Source organism: Chiloscyllium plagiosum, unplaced genomic scaffold (assembly GCF_037043375.1).
Source record: "Chiloscyllium plagiosum isolate Xiang-an unplaced genomic scaffold, Cpla_swu_hap1 HiC_scaffold_10, whole genome shotgun sequence".
In the NCBI taxonomy this organism is placed as follows: Eukaryota; Metazoa; Chordata; class Chondrichthyes; order Orectolobiformes; family Hemiscylliidae; genus Chiloscyllium; species Chiloscyllium plagiosum.
The window spans coordinates 103,922,177-103,942,236 of NW_028270148.1; the positions used below are offsets into that span (position 1 = coordinate 103,922,177).

The following is a 20,060-nucleotide window of genomic DNA, read 5'->3' on the forward strand; positions in this document are numbered from 1 at the left end:
CGGGCATGAGCCCTTCTTCAGGAATGAGGAAAGTGTGCCAAGCAGGCTAAGATTCTCCTGCTCTTTGGATGCTGCCTGACCTGCTGCGCTTTTCCAGCAACACATTTTCAGCTCTGATCTCCAGCATCTGCAGTCCTCACTTTCTCCTTAGTTTAATAATACCCTTCCTACATCAGGGTGGCCAGGATTGCACACAGTACTCCCGAAGTGTCCTCAGCAACGTCCTGTATAATCACAACATGATGTCCCAACTTCTGTACTCAAAGGTCTGAGCAATGAAGGCAAGCATGCTAAATGCCTTCTTAACCCTCCTGTCTACTTGTAATGCAAATTTCAAAGAATTACGTACCTGAACCCCTAGTGTTCTACAACCACTACCCAGGGCCCTATCATTAAAGTCATGTCCTTGTTTGTGTTATCAAAATGCAATACCTCCCATTTACCCAAATTAAACTTCAGCTGCTACTCCTCAGCCCATTGGCCCAATTGATCAAGAACTCTTTGTAATCTTCTTCGCTGTCCACTGTACCATTAAATTTGGTGCCATCTACAAACGTACTTACCATGCCCTCCTACAAATTCTCATCCAAATTATTTATATAAATGACAGGCAAAAGTGGACCCAGGACCAGCGAAGCAATCGTACAGTTCAATGCTACTTTCACAAGCGGTAGCTCACGGTTTAATTGATGGATAAGTACTTCGATCATATAATGCCAACTCTAGCATCCGACAGCCAAAGCAGACTGATTACCATGATACGTATTTCCATATTTGTGTAATTATACAGCTTTCATACTTTGTTTAAGTATTACATAATTAAAAAGTCGCTGAAGTTCCTGCTAACTTCAGGGTTTATAATGTGTAACTTTCCAACGTTCAGACTAAATTTTCGATGGGAGTAGAGTGGACTCTATCGAAGTGAGGTGAGTGTTTCGGGAGGATGGGGGAACTTTTGCGTGTACTTAAACAAAAGCCTGTATTAGCCGGCAAAAATGTTATTTCATAAAACGGGGTGGTGACTGGGGGCTGTGCTACTGTCAGCATCGACTTACCCGGGCGTTTTATGCTTTCGCGAATTGCAATCGCAATTTCTAGCAATGCAGTAACTGCTGCCCTCCCTCCTGACATTGAGGAGTTGCCAAAAAGGCGGAAAGTCTGGGAGCGGAATGAATCATTTCTGCTACAGGCCAGCCAATGGGGAGAGGAGAAAGCCAGCGACAGACTAATGAGAACTGCGCAGCGTGACCATCCAGACTGACGTGGAAAAACGCGTAAAATTGATCTGGACTAACTACAGCCTCTAGGATATACAAATTTGCCCTAATCGGGTGAAGATCACCTTGTGTCTAGCTTGCAGCCCCGTCTGAATATTGTTCCCTCTCCACTCGACTGCTCCAGTGGCGGAAAAGCATTGTGTGTGTGTTTTGTATGTGTTTGTGTCTATCCGTCTGTGTGTGTGTGTGTGTGAGAGAGAGAGAGAGCACGGCTACAGCCTCTTAGCTCAACTCCATTTCCCAGGTCAGACGATACCAAGAAAAGGGGAAAAAAGCTATCAGCCATTGCAAAAGGAGGATTGTTATTTTCTCTCTCTGTGTCACCCCTCTTTCCCCTCCCCCTGCAAACTCAAAAAAGAAAGATTGCGGAATACTTCTCGCTTCGTTGGGCGATGGGTAAGCAGCGAACTACTATTCGCATGGTTCAGTGGCGTGGGTTTGATAACAGAGCAGGGAACTTGCTCTGTACACGCGAAGGATCAGAACTGGGGCGAGAGAATTCTCGCCGCTGAATGATTAGACTTCGAGGGACGTTTTTACAATTGGGAAGTGGGGAGAAAGGGCAAAGCTAGCCCGTTTATTTGATTACAAAGGTTGCGATGTTGGCTAAATATTGAAGGGGGGGGGGGGAGGGGGAGAGCTGAGTTTAATGGCAACAGTCAGAATTACAAACGGATAGGACCTGTTTCTGAGAAATAAGGTAGTGTCTGTGTTTTGCAGCGTTATAAATGCTCACGGTAAGGGAAGAGGGGAAATCTAACATAATTGGAGGGGTGTTGATAATATGGAAATACTAGAGCCCAAAATGCACCACTTTATAGTTAATTATAAGCCCCCACCCGCGTGGACTTGCGTCGCAAGCTGGAGTTTTTCATTTGCCTCAAAACTTGCCGGAGGAGCCCTCCGCCGCAGGCCGTTTAGTTAAATATGACTTTGTTGTCTCTTCCCGTTCCTACCTTCCTGCCCCGCAGATCAGACGTACGGAGAGGTCAACCAGCTGGGGGGCGTCTTCGTGAACGGGAGACCTCTGCCCAACGCCATCCGCCTGCGGATAGTGGAACTGGCTCAGTTGGGCATTCGGCCGTGTGATATCAGCCGCCAGTTGCGGGTCTCCCACGGCTGCGTGAGCAAGATCTTGGCCCGGTACAACGAGACGGGCTCCATCCTGCCGGGAGCTATAGGAGGCAGCAAGCCCAGGGTCACCACCCCGACCGTGGTGAAGTACATCAGGGAATACAAGCAGGGAGACCCGGGCATCTTCGCCTGGGAGATCCGGGACCGGCTGCTGGCGGACGCGGTCTGTGACAAGTACAACGTGCCCTCGGTCAGTTCCATCAGCAGGATCCTTCGCAACAAGATCGGCAACCTGTCCTCCACCTCCGGTCACTACGAAGCCCACAAGCAACTGACCCCCCAGGCCGCTCTGCCTTACAACCCTCTCTATCAGTACTCCTACCCCGGGCACATGTCCCCGGCCGCTACCAAGGTGGGCAGCTCCGCCGGCGTCCCGGTGCCCGGCCACGTTGGCATCCACAGGACCTGGCCGTCCGCTCACTCCGTCACCAACATCCTCGGGCTCAGAAGCATCGTCGAGCAGACAGGTGAGTGCTGCTTCCAACACCCCTCTCTTGGTTTCCAACGGCCTGAAACGGGGCAGAAGCAAAGAAAGATTGGGGCCGCATTGTGTTTAAAAAAATTACAAATGGACACACACACACAAAACGTAAACATTTTGATAGCATATCCGGGATTGATTTGTGATCCTGCTTCTCTTTAGTCATTCGAAAATACGCCTGTCACCAATAAACCTACAATTGTAATAAAAAGCAGCGAATGACAGATCTATGATTACAGCAGATATTTGCCAAAGCACATTAATGGATGTAATATGCATGGGTCTTGTCATCACTGGACGACTGGCCAAGAGGAACAGGCCACAACACAGCATCTAATATTTGTTCTCAGTAAATCCATCCTCTAGGCCTCTCCTGTAACCTGTCAATAGCTTTAAATTAAATTGAGCCACTTCTCCGAGTATAATAATGGGTGACATTCCTCCGACTAACATTAAACAACAAAGTTTTCCCCCTCTGTTTCCTCATCTGTCCCTCTCTGTGTAGGAAGCGCCCTTGCGGCCTATACTTCCCACTTTATCTGAACCCCGTGTCCCTGCCTCAATGAACCTTCCTCCTTACCTGCAGGCTTTTCACAAACAAAAACAACAACCAATTTTTTTTCAAACTGAAGTTTAAACTCAATGCAATCCATTGTTAGTGTTTTTTTCTCTCCCGTGGAAGACGAGAAAAAGTGCAATAAAATAAAAGTCTAGAAGCAACGTTGAATGTTGATAGATTGTGGAACTCGCCCGAGACAATACTCTTCAATGTTAACAGTGTGCTGCAGAGCCAGCCCTGTACAGGATTTGCTGTTTTGTTTTGGCCGAGCGGAGTGATATATAATAGGCCTGCCTTCATTTCTACCAGCCCACTGCATTTGAACGGCTTCTGACAATCTAAACAACACAAGTCGTACAGATAAATTGTCTTTTTTTTTAAAAAAGCATAGTTTTATACATGAACATGCATGCATGATATGAAGACTGCTATTAAAGACTCTGCCTGGGAGAGAGGAAGATTGTGGTTAAAATGCATTTGGAGAGAAATCCAATTCAATGTTCCAGCGACATTTCCACTGCACCAAGGAATGAAAATACAACTCGGATCTGTCTGTTACAGGGTACGCGAAATGTGACAGCGGTGTTCACGCGCAATGATAATTTTTTTTTGTTCTTGTATTTTTTTAACACGCATTTTAGCCGTTCACGGTGGAACGGAGACTTCCGTCTATCAGACCAAAATGGAAGACTGGAACAACGTCAATCGGGCTGCTTTCTCATCAACTCAAAGTGTCAACGGGATTGAGAAGCAGGCGATAGACCCGGATCTCAAATACCCTCAGGTACTGACCTACACCCACCCCTACTCCCCTCCCCACATGTTTTCACATAATGAGTGATGCCTTCCTATTCTCTCTGTCTCTCTGTGTGCCTCTGGCTCTGATAGCAACTAAACAGTAAAAACAAACTCCGTGTTTGTTGTATTCCAGCCTCCGTCTGGCTTGCCAGCTGTGAGCAGCTTTGTTCCTGCATGCGCCGTGGGCCCTTACCCCTCGTCCAACCAAGTGCCGGGTTATGGAGTATACAGTGGCCCTGGAGCCGGCTACATGAGTGGACATCACTGGCAGTCCCAGAGCAGCGGCCTCTCCCAGTCGGCAGGGCCCGGGATTACCATGCACGGAGGAGACATTCACGCACCAATGCCCTTCAAACACCTCTCAGCCAGAGAAGGTAAATGGCTTTGCTCGTTAACACGGGGCCACGGTCCATTTCCTCTAAAACAAACCGAAATAATGCTGAGTCGGACCGATCGAAAGCAAAAATGAGGGTGTTTTCATGACATCTGGAATGAAACAAAAGTAGCTGATTGAAAAAAAAAGGGCAAATTTCTTAGTGCGTCTTTCCAGGTAAGAATTGTTAAATCGAAGTTAAAAAAAGTGATACGGTTTCCTTTTGATACCAGGGCCCATTCGCGTAATGCAGAGCAATAGAATGAAATAGCTGTTTGTCAGAGCACCATGTAAGTGACAGGAAAGTGAAGTTGTGGAGTTTCAGCGGGTCTCAAAGTACATTTTCCATGTAGGAAGCAGCCATTCCCCCTCTTTGAAGTTGTTCAATGTGCCCTTTTCAGTCAAGGGACCGCGTTTCTGTGGCGGCGGCTTTGCTGCAAAATGCGTTTGCTTTCATTCGACTCTGGGAATGTTGCTTATTGCTCTTGGAACAGTTACAATCTAAAGGCAATTATATTTTCCAAAAGCTGCTTTTGTTTCATTCTAGAGACCCACCAATCTATACATACGGTGCGCAGAGGCAGCCTATAAGGAGCTGTGTTACTGTGGGTTGATGTTGGATTCTCACGTAGTATTTCAGCTGAAAATGACAAGGTGTGCATTATTGATTCATAAGTTTTTGTGCTTTTTTTTGTACCCTATTATCAGTCAGATGTTGTTCAGCGGCTACTGCTAGTTAAGAATCAGTCTTTAATCAATTCGAGACCCTTGAATAGAGTTGAGCTTTCATTCCAAACTCTTATTGTGCACTTAAATTTCATGACCCATCTTCTATGGAGGCAGCTGAAAGCTAAAATGGTAACGATAAAGCAACGCCACCCATGTACTCTCAAATCTCCCAGCAGGACTGACCAGTTCAATGTAGGAGCAAATTACTGCAGATGGTGGAATCTGAAAAAATGTTGGAGATCACAGCTTGATTTCTCTCCAAGGGTGCTGCTTGACCCGCTGTGATCTCCAGCAATTTTTTTGTTTTCTAACCAGTTCCATGCTTGTCCGGACAGGTTCCATGCCGAGTGTAACCGTCCTAACTAAAGATGGCGTTCACTTATTTTGTGATAATTCGGCTAATGAGAATATGAAGTGGATAACACGGTCATCTGACGCAGAGCGTTCCAGTTATTAAAGTGCTCCTTATCCAAGTACACAACACCAGGTTATAGTCCAACAGGTTTAATTGGAAGCACACTAGCTTTCGGAGCGACACTCCATCAGGTGATTGATCAGGAGCGTCGCTCCGAAAGCTAGAGTGCTTCCAATTAAACCTGTTGGACTATAACCTGGTGTTGTGTGATTTTTAACTTTGTATACCCCAGTCTAACACCGGCATCTCCGAATCTTATCCAAGTAATTCGCTATGTTTTGAAAGCACTCCTCGCTACCCATGTAAGGCAGTGTCCAGTTGCAGTTTACCCCAGACCTTTCTGCTCTCACTGTTAGTGCAGATTATCTACATGTCTTGTTACCAATTAATATCCTGAACTGTCTTGACACCAATTAATACTGAGCCGTCTTATTTCAAACTATATGCCCAATAGTGTATTTTATTTACCTCATCTGACAAACCATTTCCCAACATGTTCAACATGTCCCAAAATCAATGTTCAATTTTCCAGCACTACTGACAAAGAACAAAAGCTCTCGCCCAAAATTCCAATTCTTTTCCAACCATTTGCAATATATTGTCTACAGTACTTCGCGTTTGCAGCGATAGCGTCTAGACGTGAGAACCTGCTTGAATTAGTTGAAACCAATTGGCTCTATTTATCCGGCACTATTTTTATTCCCACACTCCAGAAGAAAAAAAAAATCTGCTAGTTAGACCTTGAGCTCTAATATTAAAAGGATTGCACTATGGTAGTTAAAAGCACGTATGTGACAAGCTGTCACAGTTGTCTGTACTGTGAATATTTAGAATTTTCCTGTGTGTATTGCAAATAGATGCTAATTGAGCTAACTGAGGTGGCAACCATTAAAACAAAATGTGATTTCAAGTTATGAAGTCCACTATTTCCTTTACTTTGTTTTCTCTTTGACCAGCGTTAGATTTAGGGGCTACTGTTAATGATTGAAACTGGCCCATTCACCAACTGACGACCTTTACTGGCCAAAGCCAATCCCTGCATTAACAGTGGGTGTCGGAGCTGCCTTTGATTTCTGTGGTCAAATCAACGCAGCGTTCGTTAAAAAAAAACATCTGGTCATATTGAATGTGACAATTCGCAAATGCAAAAATAAAATGCATGTTAGATTAAAAAAAAACAGTGGTGTTAGGATTTACAGACAGAGGAAGTATTGAAGTTCAAACAAATGAAGCAACGGTTTGAATTTGAAACTTTTGAGCAAGTGAACTGTTTTTGTATTCGCAAGCACCACGTAATTGGGTGGGTAAGGCAGCAACTTTAACACTCCCACGCTACAAAAGTACATGTTTCCAAATGTTTAAATGTAGTGCTGGGTTCAATTTGCTTTTACTTGTTGCTTCTGAATACCTTGGCCCAATGCGTTCAAGGAAAATGTGTGAATATGAACAACAATGGAAAGGAGCCTCGAGCTCGGGCCCAGCAGCTAGTATTTAGTTTCCGTTCAGCATCCTAACCTTTAGATGATTACATTCTCCTTAAACTGCATGTGAGTTTTTTGTTGGTTGGGGTTGGGGGGCGTTTGGGATTCATAATCGAGGAAACTAGGATACATTTTGCAGTAGTAATTTAATATTTGCACATACGAAAGCAAAAATGTCAGCGAGTCCTTATAATCCAGAGGGCGCCTACTTCATTTGCAAAGCATTTAGAGCCAATTCAGATAGATGCATTCCCGCGAGAGACTCGATTTGGATGCCTCGGGTACTGATAACTCTCTTAAAAAAACACACACAATTTATCCCAACTGTGTGGAATCGGAGTTTTGCTCTGATCTAAAGCAAACGCATCAACGATGTTGGATCTCACTGCCAATTGTCGAGTGATTTCAGGGCACGAAATTGTGGGGAGATGGGCTGACAGATATTGGGCTGCTAATCTCGAATTGCGCATCTGTGCAAGAAACGATTTTCTAAGCAAATCTGGTGAACACACCGGAAGTGTGGAAGGTACATTATGACAGTGCAAGGTGAGAGTGCAGAGGGATGGCTGTTTCAGACGATGCCACCTTGTTTTTGCCAGTTACCTGAATTTATGTCATTAAAATTATTTTAAAAACCAGATTCGTTTGCTCTGACAATTACAATGTCCTTCCCTTCGCCTATCTGTCGTAAATTAATACTATGGCGTAATTCCCCAGCATGCAACCCCAGGTAGCAGAGACAGACCGTCTCTCTTCAGATTAATAACGATGTGGAGGAGCCGGTGTTGGACTGGAGTGGACAAAGTTAAAAATCACACAACACCAGACTATAGTCCAACAGGTTTATTTGGAAGCACTAGCTTTTGGAGCGCTGCTCCTTCATCAGCTGATGATTTTTAACTACATTAGTAACGAAATGGGGCTACTTGACACATATATGCCATTAGGTGCCGAGTTGAACCGAATCTGGAATCACCTTCGCTCTGTCATGTTGGCGAACTTGCCATGGCCACAGGGTCCACAGGAACTGGAGTTCGACTCTTGCGCTGAGGTGGCCAATTCTGAATTTTCCCCTTCCACATCTCAGTGTTTCACTTTCCAACCACAAACCAATGCTGTCCTTTCGATCCTCACGAGGCGAGAGATATTTTTGATATTGTTTCATTTTCCTGAAAACAACGTGTAGGCGTCGTTTTGCCTCCATTAAACAAATCGACTCGTTTTCCTAAAATAGGTTAACACCAGAATAAACGTGAAACACCGTGTGTTAGTTGATAGTAGAAACAGTTAAATGAAAAGCGGCAGAAACACGAAAATGCTGGAACTGCACAGCAAGACAGTTAATATCCACCAGAGTTAAAAATCACACAACACCAGGTTATAGTCCGGGCTATAACCTGGTGTTGTGTGATTTTTAACTTTGTACACCCCAGTCCAACACCGGCATCTCCAAATCATAATATCCACCAGGTTAACGTTCCCATAGAGATGCTGACTCTCTTGTTTGATACTAAATGCGAATATCAGTCTCAATGTAGACTCAGATCTGGGCATTTCACGCAGATGCAGCTGTTTTAAAATCAGATACCAAACAAAAAAAGTGCCGCAGCAAAGGGCTCTTTCGATTATTAAGAAAACATTTGCAACCACATTGGGGATTAACCTATAAATTCAATTTTAGCTTTGAGATCCAGTTTCCATATTTGCTGAATAGTTACATTTTATTGAGGAAAGGGATACTGTGTGTTCTAATCATCGCATTACTGACCGTATTTCCAATTCTAATAAGTTACCATTCTGAACACGCGAAATGTACAGCTTTTGGGGCAAAGTAATTTGAATAATATCAAGATATTTGTTGGCGCATGAATATGTCTGGGCTTGAAAGGAATCTTAATGAATTCTCCTTATTAAGTCCTTTGGTCATCCTTGCCTCGTTCAGATAATTTGATGTATTGTTAACTAAGAGCTAAAATAAAACAAAGCTGCTTTGTCTGAGTGAGCAACTCTCAGGTCTGAATTGTCAAGGCTTTTTATTCCGCTCTCTCCCTGCTTTTCTTTCAGCGTCAGAGAGAAAACCCGTGAGCCCTGTTAACAAACCCCCTGAAACTCTTAGCAGTGCGCACGGCCTCTCAATCCCAGCCTCCAGCACGTAAAAGACATCCCCCCCTCCCACCACACACTTAACTCCGAGCGTAACACCAACGATGGTGCCCTCTTTCAAGAAACAAACGGAGTTCCACAGGAGATCGAATGAACGATAAAAGCTTCCTCCCAGGAACTTTGGGTCTGCTGTTTTATGTCATTTCGGTTTTAAGGAACTGTTGGGAATAATCAAAGATATTTCGAAGACTTCGTGCTTGGATCCGCTAAAGGCATTTCTGTCCCCTGGCCGCCAGTGAATTACAATTCCTCAAGTTCAGACGCGGTGTTGGTGACGGGGAGGCCGATCTGTTTTGATCTCGTTTCATATATTTGTGAAATGTCGAGAAATCATATTTGTATTGTAGCTGATAGGAATATAAGCCATAATATAACCAAAAAAAGAAACCCGATTTTACTGTTCATTAATGCAGGCTTCGCCCACAAATACAATACCACCCGTTCCCATACAGGCAATGGGAGACTTCCTCAGTAATGTATAGTGTGTTTGAATATAGCTTTATGAACCCAGACCCTTGGCTAACGCATACAGATATTGGTTGGCGCCACAGACCATGTGAACAAGTTGTGAACATTTTGATGTATATCCGAGACTGTAAATGTACAAATATTTTTGCCCCCCGCGGTCCATTTTATATTTTTATATTTTGAATTTAAAAATGCATTTATGTTGAAATAAAACAACCATCAAACCAGACGAGAAATGCATCATACCTCTGTGTGTGTGTGTGTGTATGTGTGTGTATATGTATGGGGCGACTGTTGCTTGCCATTTGCAACATTATTTGTTTCATTATTGAATTGCCAATAACAAAAAAAAACCTTTTTCTTCAAGGGTCAACAGTGAATGAGACAGAGAGAAAAAACAACCCACTTTCTTGGTGCACAGAACTCCTCACAAAAATCGTCCTATTTGGTTGTTTTTTTCTCCCCCTCATTCACTTTATTCCGGACATCCGTTAGCCCAGGACTTAATTCCAGTTGCCATGCCATACGACCACCTGCTATATTGACAGAATCAGCACAGCAATTACATAACATGACATTCAGAAAATAAATACGACGTGGAGGTGCCGGTGTTGGACTGGGGTGGATATGGTCAGAAGTTACAGGATACCAGGCTCTAGTATAACAGGTTTATTTGAAATCGTGAGCTTTCGGAGCAGTACTCCGAAATAACCCGATTTAATTGAAATCACGAGCTTTTGGAGCAGCACTCAGAAATAAACTTGGTGGACTATAACCTGGTGTCGTGGGATTTGTGACCCAGAAAATAAATATGTAGCACTTCAGATTTCACATTATTTAGTTTCAGCCAGACACTTACTATTTTTTAAAAAAACTTTTGTTTACTTTTGATTTCTAAAGACCGTGCACCTCCATGTATTTTGACTAACTTCTTTGTTATTTCGCAAATGGAGAGCCAATCAGACGAGAGGTTAGTGACAGATTTTTGCGAAATGCTAACAATTTTCAGAGAGTGTGATGAGAATCGTTGTAACTTCACAGATGGGAATCTGTATCTTTCTCATGAAGCGCCCCTTTGCTTTTCTTAAAAGTTGGAAGGATGACGATAAGGCTCAGACCCGGGCTGTTTTACTACTGCCCTGGATTGCCCCATACAACATGTAACCACACTAACAGTCAAAAGTGCTACCAAGAGTTATAATTTGTATATCGCGGTCCGTGCGCCTGTTTGAATTCATTGTTTTACATCTGTTTTATCTTCCAATGACTAAATTTCAGCGAAGCAAAGTACATAATCGCAACTAGAAGAATTAAAACAGCTCTGATAGTTTGTATTGTTTGTGATCACCCCTATCATTCCAATATCGTACTTGTCGGGAGACGTGGCCTTAAACAGTTTGTGTTTATCACTCTGGGTACAGACCTCTGGTTTATACGATATCTGTGCTATCGAAAGCTCCCACTAGCAATTAGTAGGTTTTAGCATTCTGTGATTATATGAAAAGCATCTGCATTGATGATATGAAAATTTTGGTTTAATTTATGAATGTCCACAATAAAAAAATCCTCCAGTGTACATCTGCTGCATTTCACTTGACAGAAGTTGTACAAACCTTCCTGCGTACAGATTCAGATTGTGCTACCTCTTTCGTCTGGTGTGTTATTCACAATTCGTATAATCCAACATTCTTCCATTAACGATCAATATAAATTACGATTGACGCTTCTTAATAATGCTTGTTCTCATACTTGCTAAGTGTTGATGTAAGTACCATCAGAAACCCCATTCTTAAAATTGACAGATATCCAAATCGTTTCAGATTTTAGGAGAAAATTAGAGTTAGATTTTTTTCTTTTTGACAGCATCATTTACATAATCTCACAGTAACGTTATGCTGTGAGAATTTCTGACAGATTCGACCAGGGAACGGGGTAAGCTGAAATGTGCCCTTCCGACAACAAGTATTAGTAGTGTTCTGCATGGAGGCATGTCCTAGCGGGGTAGCACTGCTATTAATGTTTAGTAACATACGAAATGAAACGTTTCCACAACAGACATGACAATTTGCCGCATGTTAAAATACGTGCATACTGTCTGAACAGTAAGTGTGCTAACCTTGTTTAAAATAGGAGTACTGTTAAATAAAATAGAATATAGCTATAGCTGGGTGGGGAGTCCAGAACTAGAGGATTTAAGGTGAGAGGGGAAAGATATAAAAGGGACCTAAGGGGCAACCTTTTCACACAGAAGGTGGAACGTGTATGGAATGAGCTGCCAGAGGAAGTGGTAGAGGCTGGTACAATTACAGCATTTAAAAGGCATTTGGATGGGTAGATGAATAGGAAGTGTTAAGAGGGATATAGGCCAAGTGCTGGCAAATGGGACTAGATTAGATTCGGATAACTGGTCGGCCTGGACGAGTTGGACCGAAGGGTCTGTTTTCGTGCTGTACATCTCTATGTCTCCATGACTATCATTGGCAACAGACGAATCATGATGACATCTGGCGTTGCTTGAGGTGAGAACTAATCAAAAGCAATGACAACCTTTCTTTTCCTGAAGTTGTTAACCTTCATTTAAAGAGCTCTGTGAGTTGGAAACAGGCGTTGCAGGAAGCTCAGGCACATATAATCATTTCTGGGCTAACTTACAAATCCACCAGACGTAAGCATGCCTGGCTGGATATTGTTTTTCAGATTCTTTAAGCTGAAGGTATAAAGCAGTTTGCAGCTGGGAAGTTAGAAGGATGGCTCATTTAAGTTGACGTCCAGTGAGGCTGTCAGAACAAGATTTGGGAAGGTCTGCTCTGCCCAAATCTTGTTGTAAAATGTTTTATTCAAGCGAATAATCCTTGGTTTAAAATAAATCCTTGTTTGCAAAATCCTCCATGCCTCAGCCCTCTCTATCTTTATAATGTAGTCCAACTCCACATATCTTCAATATATCATGACACTTCAATTCAGGCCTTTTGAACATCGCTGACTTTAAATATTGGTGGTGTACCTACAGTTACCTGGGACCTGAAGTCTGGAATACCCTCCCTACACCTTTTTACCGTTCTCCTCCTTAAAACCCATCTTTTTGATAAAGCTTTTGGGCACATGCTGTCTCATTGCGTGGCATGGCATCATATTTTGTTTTATAGTGCTCCTGTGAAATGCCTAGGGACATATTCTTATCAGAGATGCTGTATAAATGTAAGTTGTTGGTTTGTGAAAATTTATGTTCCCCCACTGCAGTGTGCCTATAATAACTTTGTTAGCTGGGGTTAAGTCTCCTACTGTTATGCATGCAGCATTTAATATTACCTTGAGCTCCATAGATTATGCTATTCACATTGTACAGAAAATTCTGGCCACACGATAAAAAACACTATAATTATTTTGAAGTATTTGCCAAATATTCAATATTATATGCTTTTCTCTCTACCGAAAATACTTCATTATTTTCCGGTGCTTAGCATAATAAACCATAGCTGTATTTTAGGATTTAAATAATGTCAGCTAGGAAGAAGACGTGAAACTGTTTCTTTTATACTTAGTTACAATGTTTGATTAATCTTCAATCAATTTGAACAGGAATGAGCCCACAACCTACTACTGTTGCAATACTCCTCTGGTCGGTTGATGGGATTGAAGCACAATGCTGAGAGATGGTAGCATTTAATTGCATGTTGCTTTGACTGCATCTGATTTAGAAGTTCTTGGCTATGGTACAGGCTTTGCAAAATGTCAATTTCCAAGTCGATAAATCCCTTAATTTAAGCTCAAAATTCGCCAAAATGTATATTTGAAAAATCAAACAATAATAATGGGGAAAACTTCGTGTGAACTAAATATGGGCAATAATAAAGCTTCTATCTTTCATAAGATTAATTCAGGTCAATAGAAATGTTGAAGTGTTTTAAAACATGTGGTCTAACATTTCATTCCTAACATTTGCTATTTTAAATACTGCGCTCCTACGCATGCCATATAACACTTAATTGATGAAAAATGATGCCACAATTCATAATTTATAGCATTTTACACATTCTCTTAATTATTTTTGCAAAATAATTTACTTATTTTAGTTTTGCCTTTAAGTTACATTGACGATTGCTTTCTCTTTCAGCCTGTGGACCATAGTTACACTGTCTTATATTTCTGATTAGGGAAGCAGGCATTCTATCATATCAGCACATTGGTGAGAGTGAGAGGACAGAATATTATTCACGTTGAACAGTCCGATCATATATGGTCCTTGTGTCTGTCAATATAATATATTTGCATAGACCCCATAAATATTTCAATCATCTCACTGACATTTTTATTACTTCTCCATTAACCATCACGGCATTCGCCTCTGTCATACAACATGAAAATGTATTAAAAATCAAAAGCATTGGGTTAACCTATTTGAATGTTTCCTGGGACAGCAGAAATACACAAAACATACGTATTAACTGAATGTAAATGAAAACTTTGGAATTCAACAATTAAACTCGATTGTTCTCCTACACTGGAAAATGTAGCAAATATTATTTCTCGTTGTGAAAGTTATCATTCAGTTCACCATTTTCAATTATTGTCACTTATTGATTTATATTGTTTAGAACATGGGAATGTGAGGATTATGCACTGAGAATTGTTACACATATGAGGTTTAAGATCTGAAGAAGTCTTATTACTTGTTAAATGTTAACTGTTTCACTCTCCACAGATACTGCTAGACCTGGTGAGTTCCTCCAACACTTTCTGTTATTATTGCAGGGTTTATAAGATTGTTGTGTTTCAGTCCTCTCCCCTTAATTTGGGGTACGAAGGACGGATGAATGGGGTCATGTGACCTGTTAAGAATTCTGGTCCATAACAAGTTTGTGTGGCTTGATTGCTCAAGAGCCGTGGGCGGCACGGTGGCACAGTGGTTAGCACTGCTGCCTCACAGCGCCAGAGACCCGGGTTCAATTCCCGCCTCAGGCGACTGACTGTGTGGAGTTTGCACGTTCTCCCCGTGTCTGCGTGGGTTTCCTCCGGGTGCTCCGGTTTCCTCCCACAGTCCAAAGATGTGCAGGGTCAGGTGAATTGGCCATACTAAATTGCCCGTAGTGTTAGATAAGAGGTAAATGTAGGGGTATGGGTGGGTTTCGCTTCGGCGGGTCGGTGTGGACTTGTTGGCCCGAAGGGCCAGTTTCCACACTGTAATCTAAGCTAATCTAATTATAGCGGAAGGCCAGGTTTTCTGACTGTGAAGAAAGTACAAGATATTCACATTTGTAAGCACTGACCAGATGGGTCGTGCTGATGCGGATAGACTGCTGTTTTTTCAGTTCCGAGGAGGCACTAGAATTGTTAGATTTTGTAAATGGTTGCAATTTACCCAAAAAGAGTTGAGGTGTGCATGTGAAAACTACCTAACATTAATACCTGGATATAAGGCGCATGCGATTGGAATTGGTTCCCCAAATACACCAAAGTTCACAGACAAGATCAATTTGCACGAATCAGAGACAGAGCAAGAGAAAGACAGAGGCAATATGTTTCTGTCATCCACCAGACAAAATGTGCGAAGGAGCTTTAACTGGGCTTCAAGAGATCCCAGTCACAGACGTTTAAACGAAGCTGGCAAATTCAAATACCTTGAGGTAGAGTGAGGGATCCCCAGACCATACAGGAAAATCAGTTTAGGAATAAAAGCTACTAAGCTCGATCAAGAAAAAAAGTAAGAATTAGTTTGGATCAGTTCCCGAGGAATGAAGCGGTACTTAATGGAAGACGTAGAAAGCAATTTGTATGTTAATTAGGGAATCTTTTCGACTGTTTAGCATACAACTTGCCTGCTGAAATAATGCCCTGTCGATGTTGCATTTAGTGTTGCGTGATTTTTAACTTTGTGCATTTAGTTTGCGTATTGTAGGTAAAGGTCTTGATATTTTACATCAAGTTAGGAGATCCTTTCAGCTACTCAGCGAAAGTTTCAATTTCCTTTAAGCAGTTATCAGTCTCTCTGGGGATTGTAACAGAGTCCAAAGTGTGCTTTGTACAAATGCAGTCTCTGAAAATTGGAACATCTGAACGGGAATGTTCTGCTCAACGCAATGCTAAAATACTACAACAATATTTTTTCTTTTGATAATATTTTCCGTGAAGCAGTCAAACTTTTACGTGCTATTTCACAACTTAGTATCTCTCCTAATACTTTACATCTTTAAATTGAGTAATGATTCAGTACAACAGTGCAGTATTGTCTGTTTAGGCACTAAGCCATTATGGCACAGCAGGATGCTATGAATGTTACTTTTCGTACTGTTTAACCATATACTGCCCCAGAAGAACATCCCGCCACGATATTAAAACATTTCAATATTGGGCCAGTCACTTTGTGTCCCCTGCCTGTGGCAAAGTTAAATCATTTCCTCCTGATCTTCAGGCTTTCCGATTGCCAGATTTTATTGCCTTCTTATCTACCCACATTGTCGATGGATAAATGTTTGCATGCATGTGATATTACAATGAAAGAAAGGAACAAGTCAAGTCATATGTCACGTTCATTTGCTTGCAAATGCATAGAATAAATTTCCAAGAAAATGCAATTGAAATTTGCTATTTTTTTTATAGCTTTGGAAACATAATCAAAATAGAGTGGTCAAGTTACAAAACAAAATCAAAATTTAGAGTATCCCTGTTATAAGGCAGTTAATGCAATTTATATTTTGAGAAGTAAACACTCCATAGTTTCATTAGTTAGAATCATATTTGTTATTGGTTGATCAAACATTTTTGGCTATCTCTGATACACAAGCACGTCAAACGAAATCCATTTAAAGTGGCTAGTGTGGAGTTATATACTGAACACATTGACACTGCTTCTCAGTCAGGGATTCTGCATCAGAGAATTTCAAATGTAACACCGAACCATCTCTGCTCATCAGCCTGAAATTGACAGAGACCTTTTTTTTTAAAAAAGATCGTTAATCGCACTTTAAGGTAGTTGATCTTGAAACATTTCAAACTTGGCTATCAGATAGGAATACCGTCAAGGTAAGTCAGTGGAAAGCGTCACATTCCTTCCATTTACAGGGCGTTTTTTTTTGTCTCTGTGTAGGTGGATGCAGGAACAGAAATGTAGTTCAGGAGTGAAGAGGTAATCTGACTTGGAAAGGCCAGGAGGCGAAAAATGACAGAAATCCCCCATTGGACTTTGCGTGGGTGTCGGACACTGGCAGTGCGGTGCAAAGTCCGATTTCATCAGATCATCAGAATAAAGCAAACAGTTCAGCCCATACTTCCTCCAATATTTAAACTGACCTAGTTGTGGAGAAAAGTTCTGCACCAAGCTCCCACAGCCTGGAGTGTCAGTTGCAAAATTCTCTTTTTCCAAAAGGTTTGTTGCCCTGCGCAGTTGCTTGTCTGAGACCATTACGGCCATGTTACAGTGCCCTTCATAAGACAGAGCTCGCAAGGTGTATTATGAGTTTGACAGTCATGCACATCTGAAACCACTTTGCATCAACACAAAAGCCAGAAATGTAATGGCAGAGTAAGTGGATCATTCCCGCGCTGTTGCCACCCATCAATACTTTGACACCAAAGCAGACAGATGGGTCGAAGGAAATTTGCCTCCTCCAGTCAAGGGGGAAAAAAAAATCAGCATCCAGTTGGAACGTTGGAAAAGTATTGCACCTTAGCTTGCAACTCAAATTCCCAAAAAGAAAATTAACCTTTAATTCCAGGAAAGTAATTCACAATAAAATGCTCCATGACAATTTTGTATCTTAATAGCTCTTATTATGCACTTGCGAATTACGCATTTGTGACATGTTTTCTTGCTGGCTTTTTTTTTGTAATTTGAGGGACTACACAAGAAGGCTGTACTTTATACAGGAGGATTTATAAACTGACCAATGCAGCACCTCTGGTTCAGAGTGGCTAAAGTGAAGAAAACAAAAATTAAAATCAGAACCTGCATATTTGATCGACATAATGTTTGAACAGAAATAAGAAACATTCCCACATTAAATAATTGCATATTTGCTATATTTTTGTTGTATTTATTACATGCTGAATCTAGAGTCAGTAATCAGCTTCTTAAAACTGAGCTTTTCTAAATAAGATGTTCCCTTATGGTAATGCAATAAGTAATGGTTCTAAAATAATTTTCCGCCAGAATTTTATTGCTAAAATAATTAATAATCCAAGCGTTTCAAACATGTAAAAGTTGTCTTGTCTATTCCTCTCTCAGCTTTAAAAACTCAATTTCCAATGAAACAAAAAGACTTGCATTTATGTAGCACTTTTCATGACCAGTATTCAAAATATTTTATTGCCAATGAAATTCCTTTGAAATGTAATCATTATTATTGTCGAAAATCTAGCAGCCAATTTGTACTCAATAAGTTTTGTCAAATGACAATGTGATGGCAACGAGACGATATTTGAAACCTTTCCCCCTCAGTCAGAAGAAACGAACATTTCTGTTTGCAAGTTCAAAGGCCAATCGCATACAGTTATAGAGTCATAGAGATGTACAGCATGGAAACAGACCCTTCGGTCCAACCCGTCCATGCCGACCAGATATCCCAACCCAATCTAGTCCCACCTGCCAGCACCCGGCCCATATCCCTCCAAACTCTTCCTATTCATATACCCATCCAAATGCCTCTTAAATGTTGCAATTGTACCAGCCTCCACCACTTCCTCTGGCAGCTCATTCCGTATCCGTACCACCCTCTGTGTGAAAAAGTTGCCCCTTAGGTGTCTTTTATATCTTTCCCCTCTCACCTTAAGCTATGCCCTCTAGTTCTCAAGAATGGAGTGCCTCTGACAGATTTTGACACGACATTTTCTATGAGCTACCGTGTTGGTAAGTTCCCGCTTTTGTAAGACTCAGCTTAGATCCAATAAACAAAATCTCTCTATGACCATCGCTCGCAATGCAAATGCTGCAAACGCTGAGCAGCACTGCGGCTGTGCACTGGTCTCATGTGGTGTGGATAAAGAGATATTATCCACCTCAATAAGTTGTTTTTGCGATGTTGACTGAGGGGCAAGTACTGCCTATGATGCTGGTGGTAACCCCCCTGCTCTTGTTTGAAATAGTGCCTAGGGGATCTTTCCCTTCCACTCCAGAAGGCGAATGTAGCTTTGGCCGAACATCTCATCTGAAAGGCATCACCTCTGACAGTGCAATATTCCATCTGTAATACATTGGAGCATCAGTTTTGATTTGTGTATTCAAGACTTGGAGAGGGACATGAATCAGGAATCTCATGATGCAAATGCCAAACGAGCCACAAATGAACTGAAAGAAGACTCTTCATTTGTTGACAGATAATAAGACCCACATGTTTTTTATTTTGGCCTGATGATGGTATCCTTTTAAAATGAACAAGTAAGTTTTGTAGGAGAAAGTGAGGACTGCAGATGCTGGAGATCAGAGTCTAGAGTGTGGTGCTGGAAAGACACAGCAGGTCAGGCAGCATCTGAGAAGCAGGAGAATCGACGTTTCGGGCATTAGCCCTTCATCAGGAATCGGTTTTATGTATTAATATTAGTATTTAATATTTAGTATTTAATATTACCTCCAAAAATGATCCACTTTACAAATGGTTGTTCTGCAGATATTGTCGTTAGTGTCTAATTCTCTTCTCAAAATAAAATGTAACATTTTTCTACCATGAACGCATTGTGAGAAATCTCATAATTCAACAGTCTTTAGCATATGACTTCTGACAGAGGGTGCCATCCACACGACTGAATATATGACATTGAGCTATCCATAATATATTCAAAGCTTATCAACACTCTTCAACATAAATTCTTTTAACAACATCCATAAAGAAACTTGCCTGCATTGAGGTACCACAATGTAATTACACACTTCTATTCGTGGTGGTGCTGTGGCACCTCAATTTTGAATTTCTGGGTTCCTCAAACTGCACTGCATAGAAAACCATACTCTGCCACTAATTTAATTCCTCTGTTTAACAAACTGGCATAAGTTTGTAAAAGTATCACACAGCATTAAAGACAGAATGTACATGTTTAAAATAGGGAAAGGTTTCTCCCTGGATAATCTGAACAAACTATTCCGTACCTTCTATATTTCTCCCTCAACGTACATTTGTTCTTCACTGTTAGAAAAGTTTTGAGATCTGCATTTCACTCAACCAAAGTATCTTTCATCTGGAAGTCTGACCAAGT

At 41.5% G+C, this 20,060-nt stretch overlaps 1 protein-coding gene across 3 annotated transcripts; it reads left to right on the plus strand.

Moving 5' to 3' along the window:
* Positions 1-1,307: 1,307 nt before the first annotated feature.
* LOC122553068 (paired box protein Pax-1-like) lies at positions 1,308-17,894 on the plus strand. 3 transcript variants are annotated; one of them, XR_006312611.2, is made up of 6 exons: positions 1,308-1,673; positions 2,249-2,878; positions 4,093-4,235; positions 4,383-4,623; positions 5,170-5,276; positions 9,312-10,101. XR_006312611.2 is itself a non-coding variant. In XM_043696545.2 (5 exons), exons 1-5 carry the CDS (start codon positions 1,670-1,672, stop codon positions 16,995-16,997), a joined length of 1,053 nt encoding a protein of 350 aa, XP_043552480.1. In that variant the 5' UTR covers positions 1,308-1,669; the 3' UTR covers positions 16,998-17,894. The 3 variants fall into 3 exon arrangements, 2 of the variants coding, with proteins under 2 accessions (XP_043552480.1, XP_043552479.1); XM_043696545.2 differs by lacking the exons at positions 5,170-5,276; positions 9,312-10,101 and adding an exon at positions 16,963-17,894; XM_043696544.2 differs by lacking the exon at positions 5,170-5,276.
* The last annotated feature ends 2,166 nt before the right edge of the window (positions 17,895-20,060 follow it).

Bases quoted from the DNA above. Each gene is read 5' to 3' on its own strand.
- LOC122553068 (XM_043696544.2), top strand. The intron at 4,236-4,382 runs GTACTGACCTAC...GTTGTATTCCAG, and splicing joins CGGATCTCAAATACCCTCAG to CCTCCGTCTGGCTTGCCAGC. The intron at 4,624-9,311 runs GTAAATGGCTTT...CTTTTCTTTCAG, and splicing joins ACACCTCTCAGCCAGAGAAG to CGTCAGAGAGAAAACCCGTG.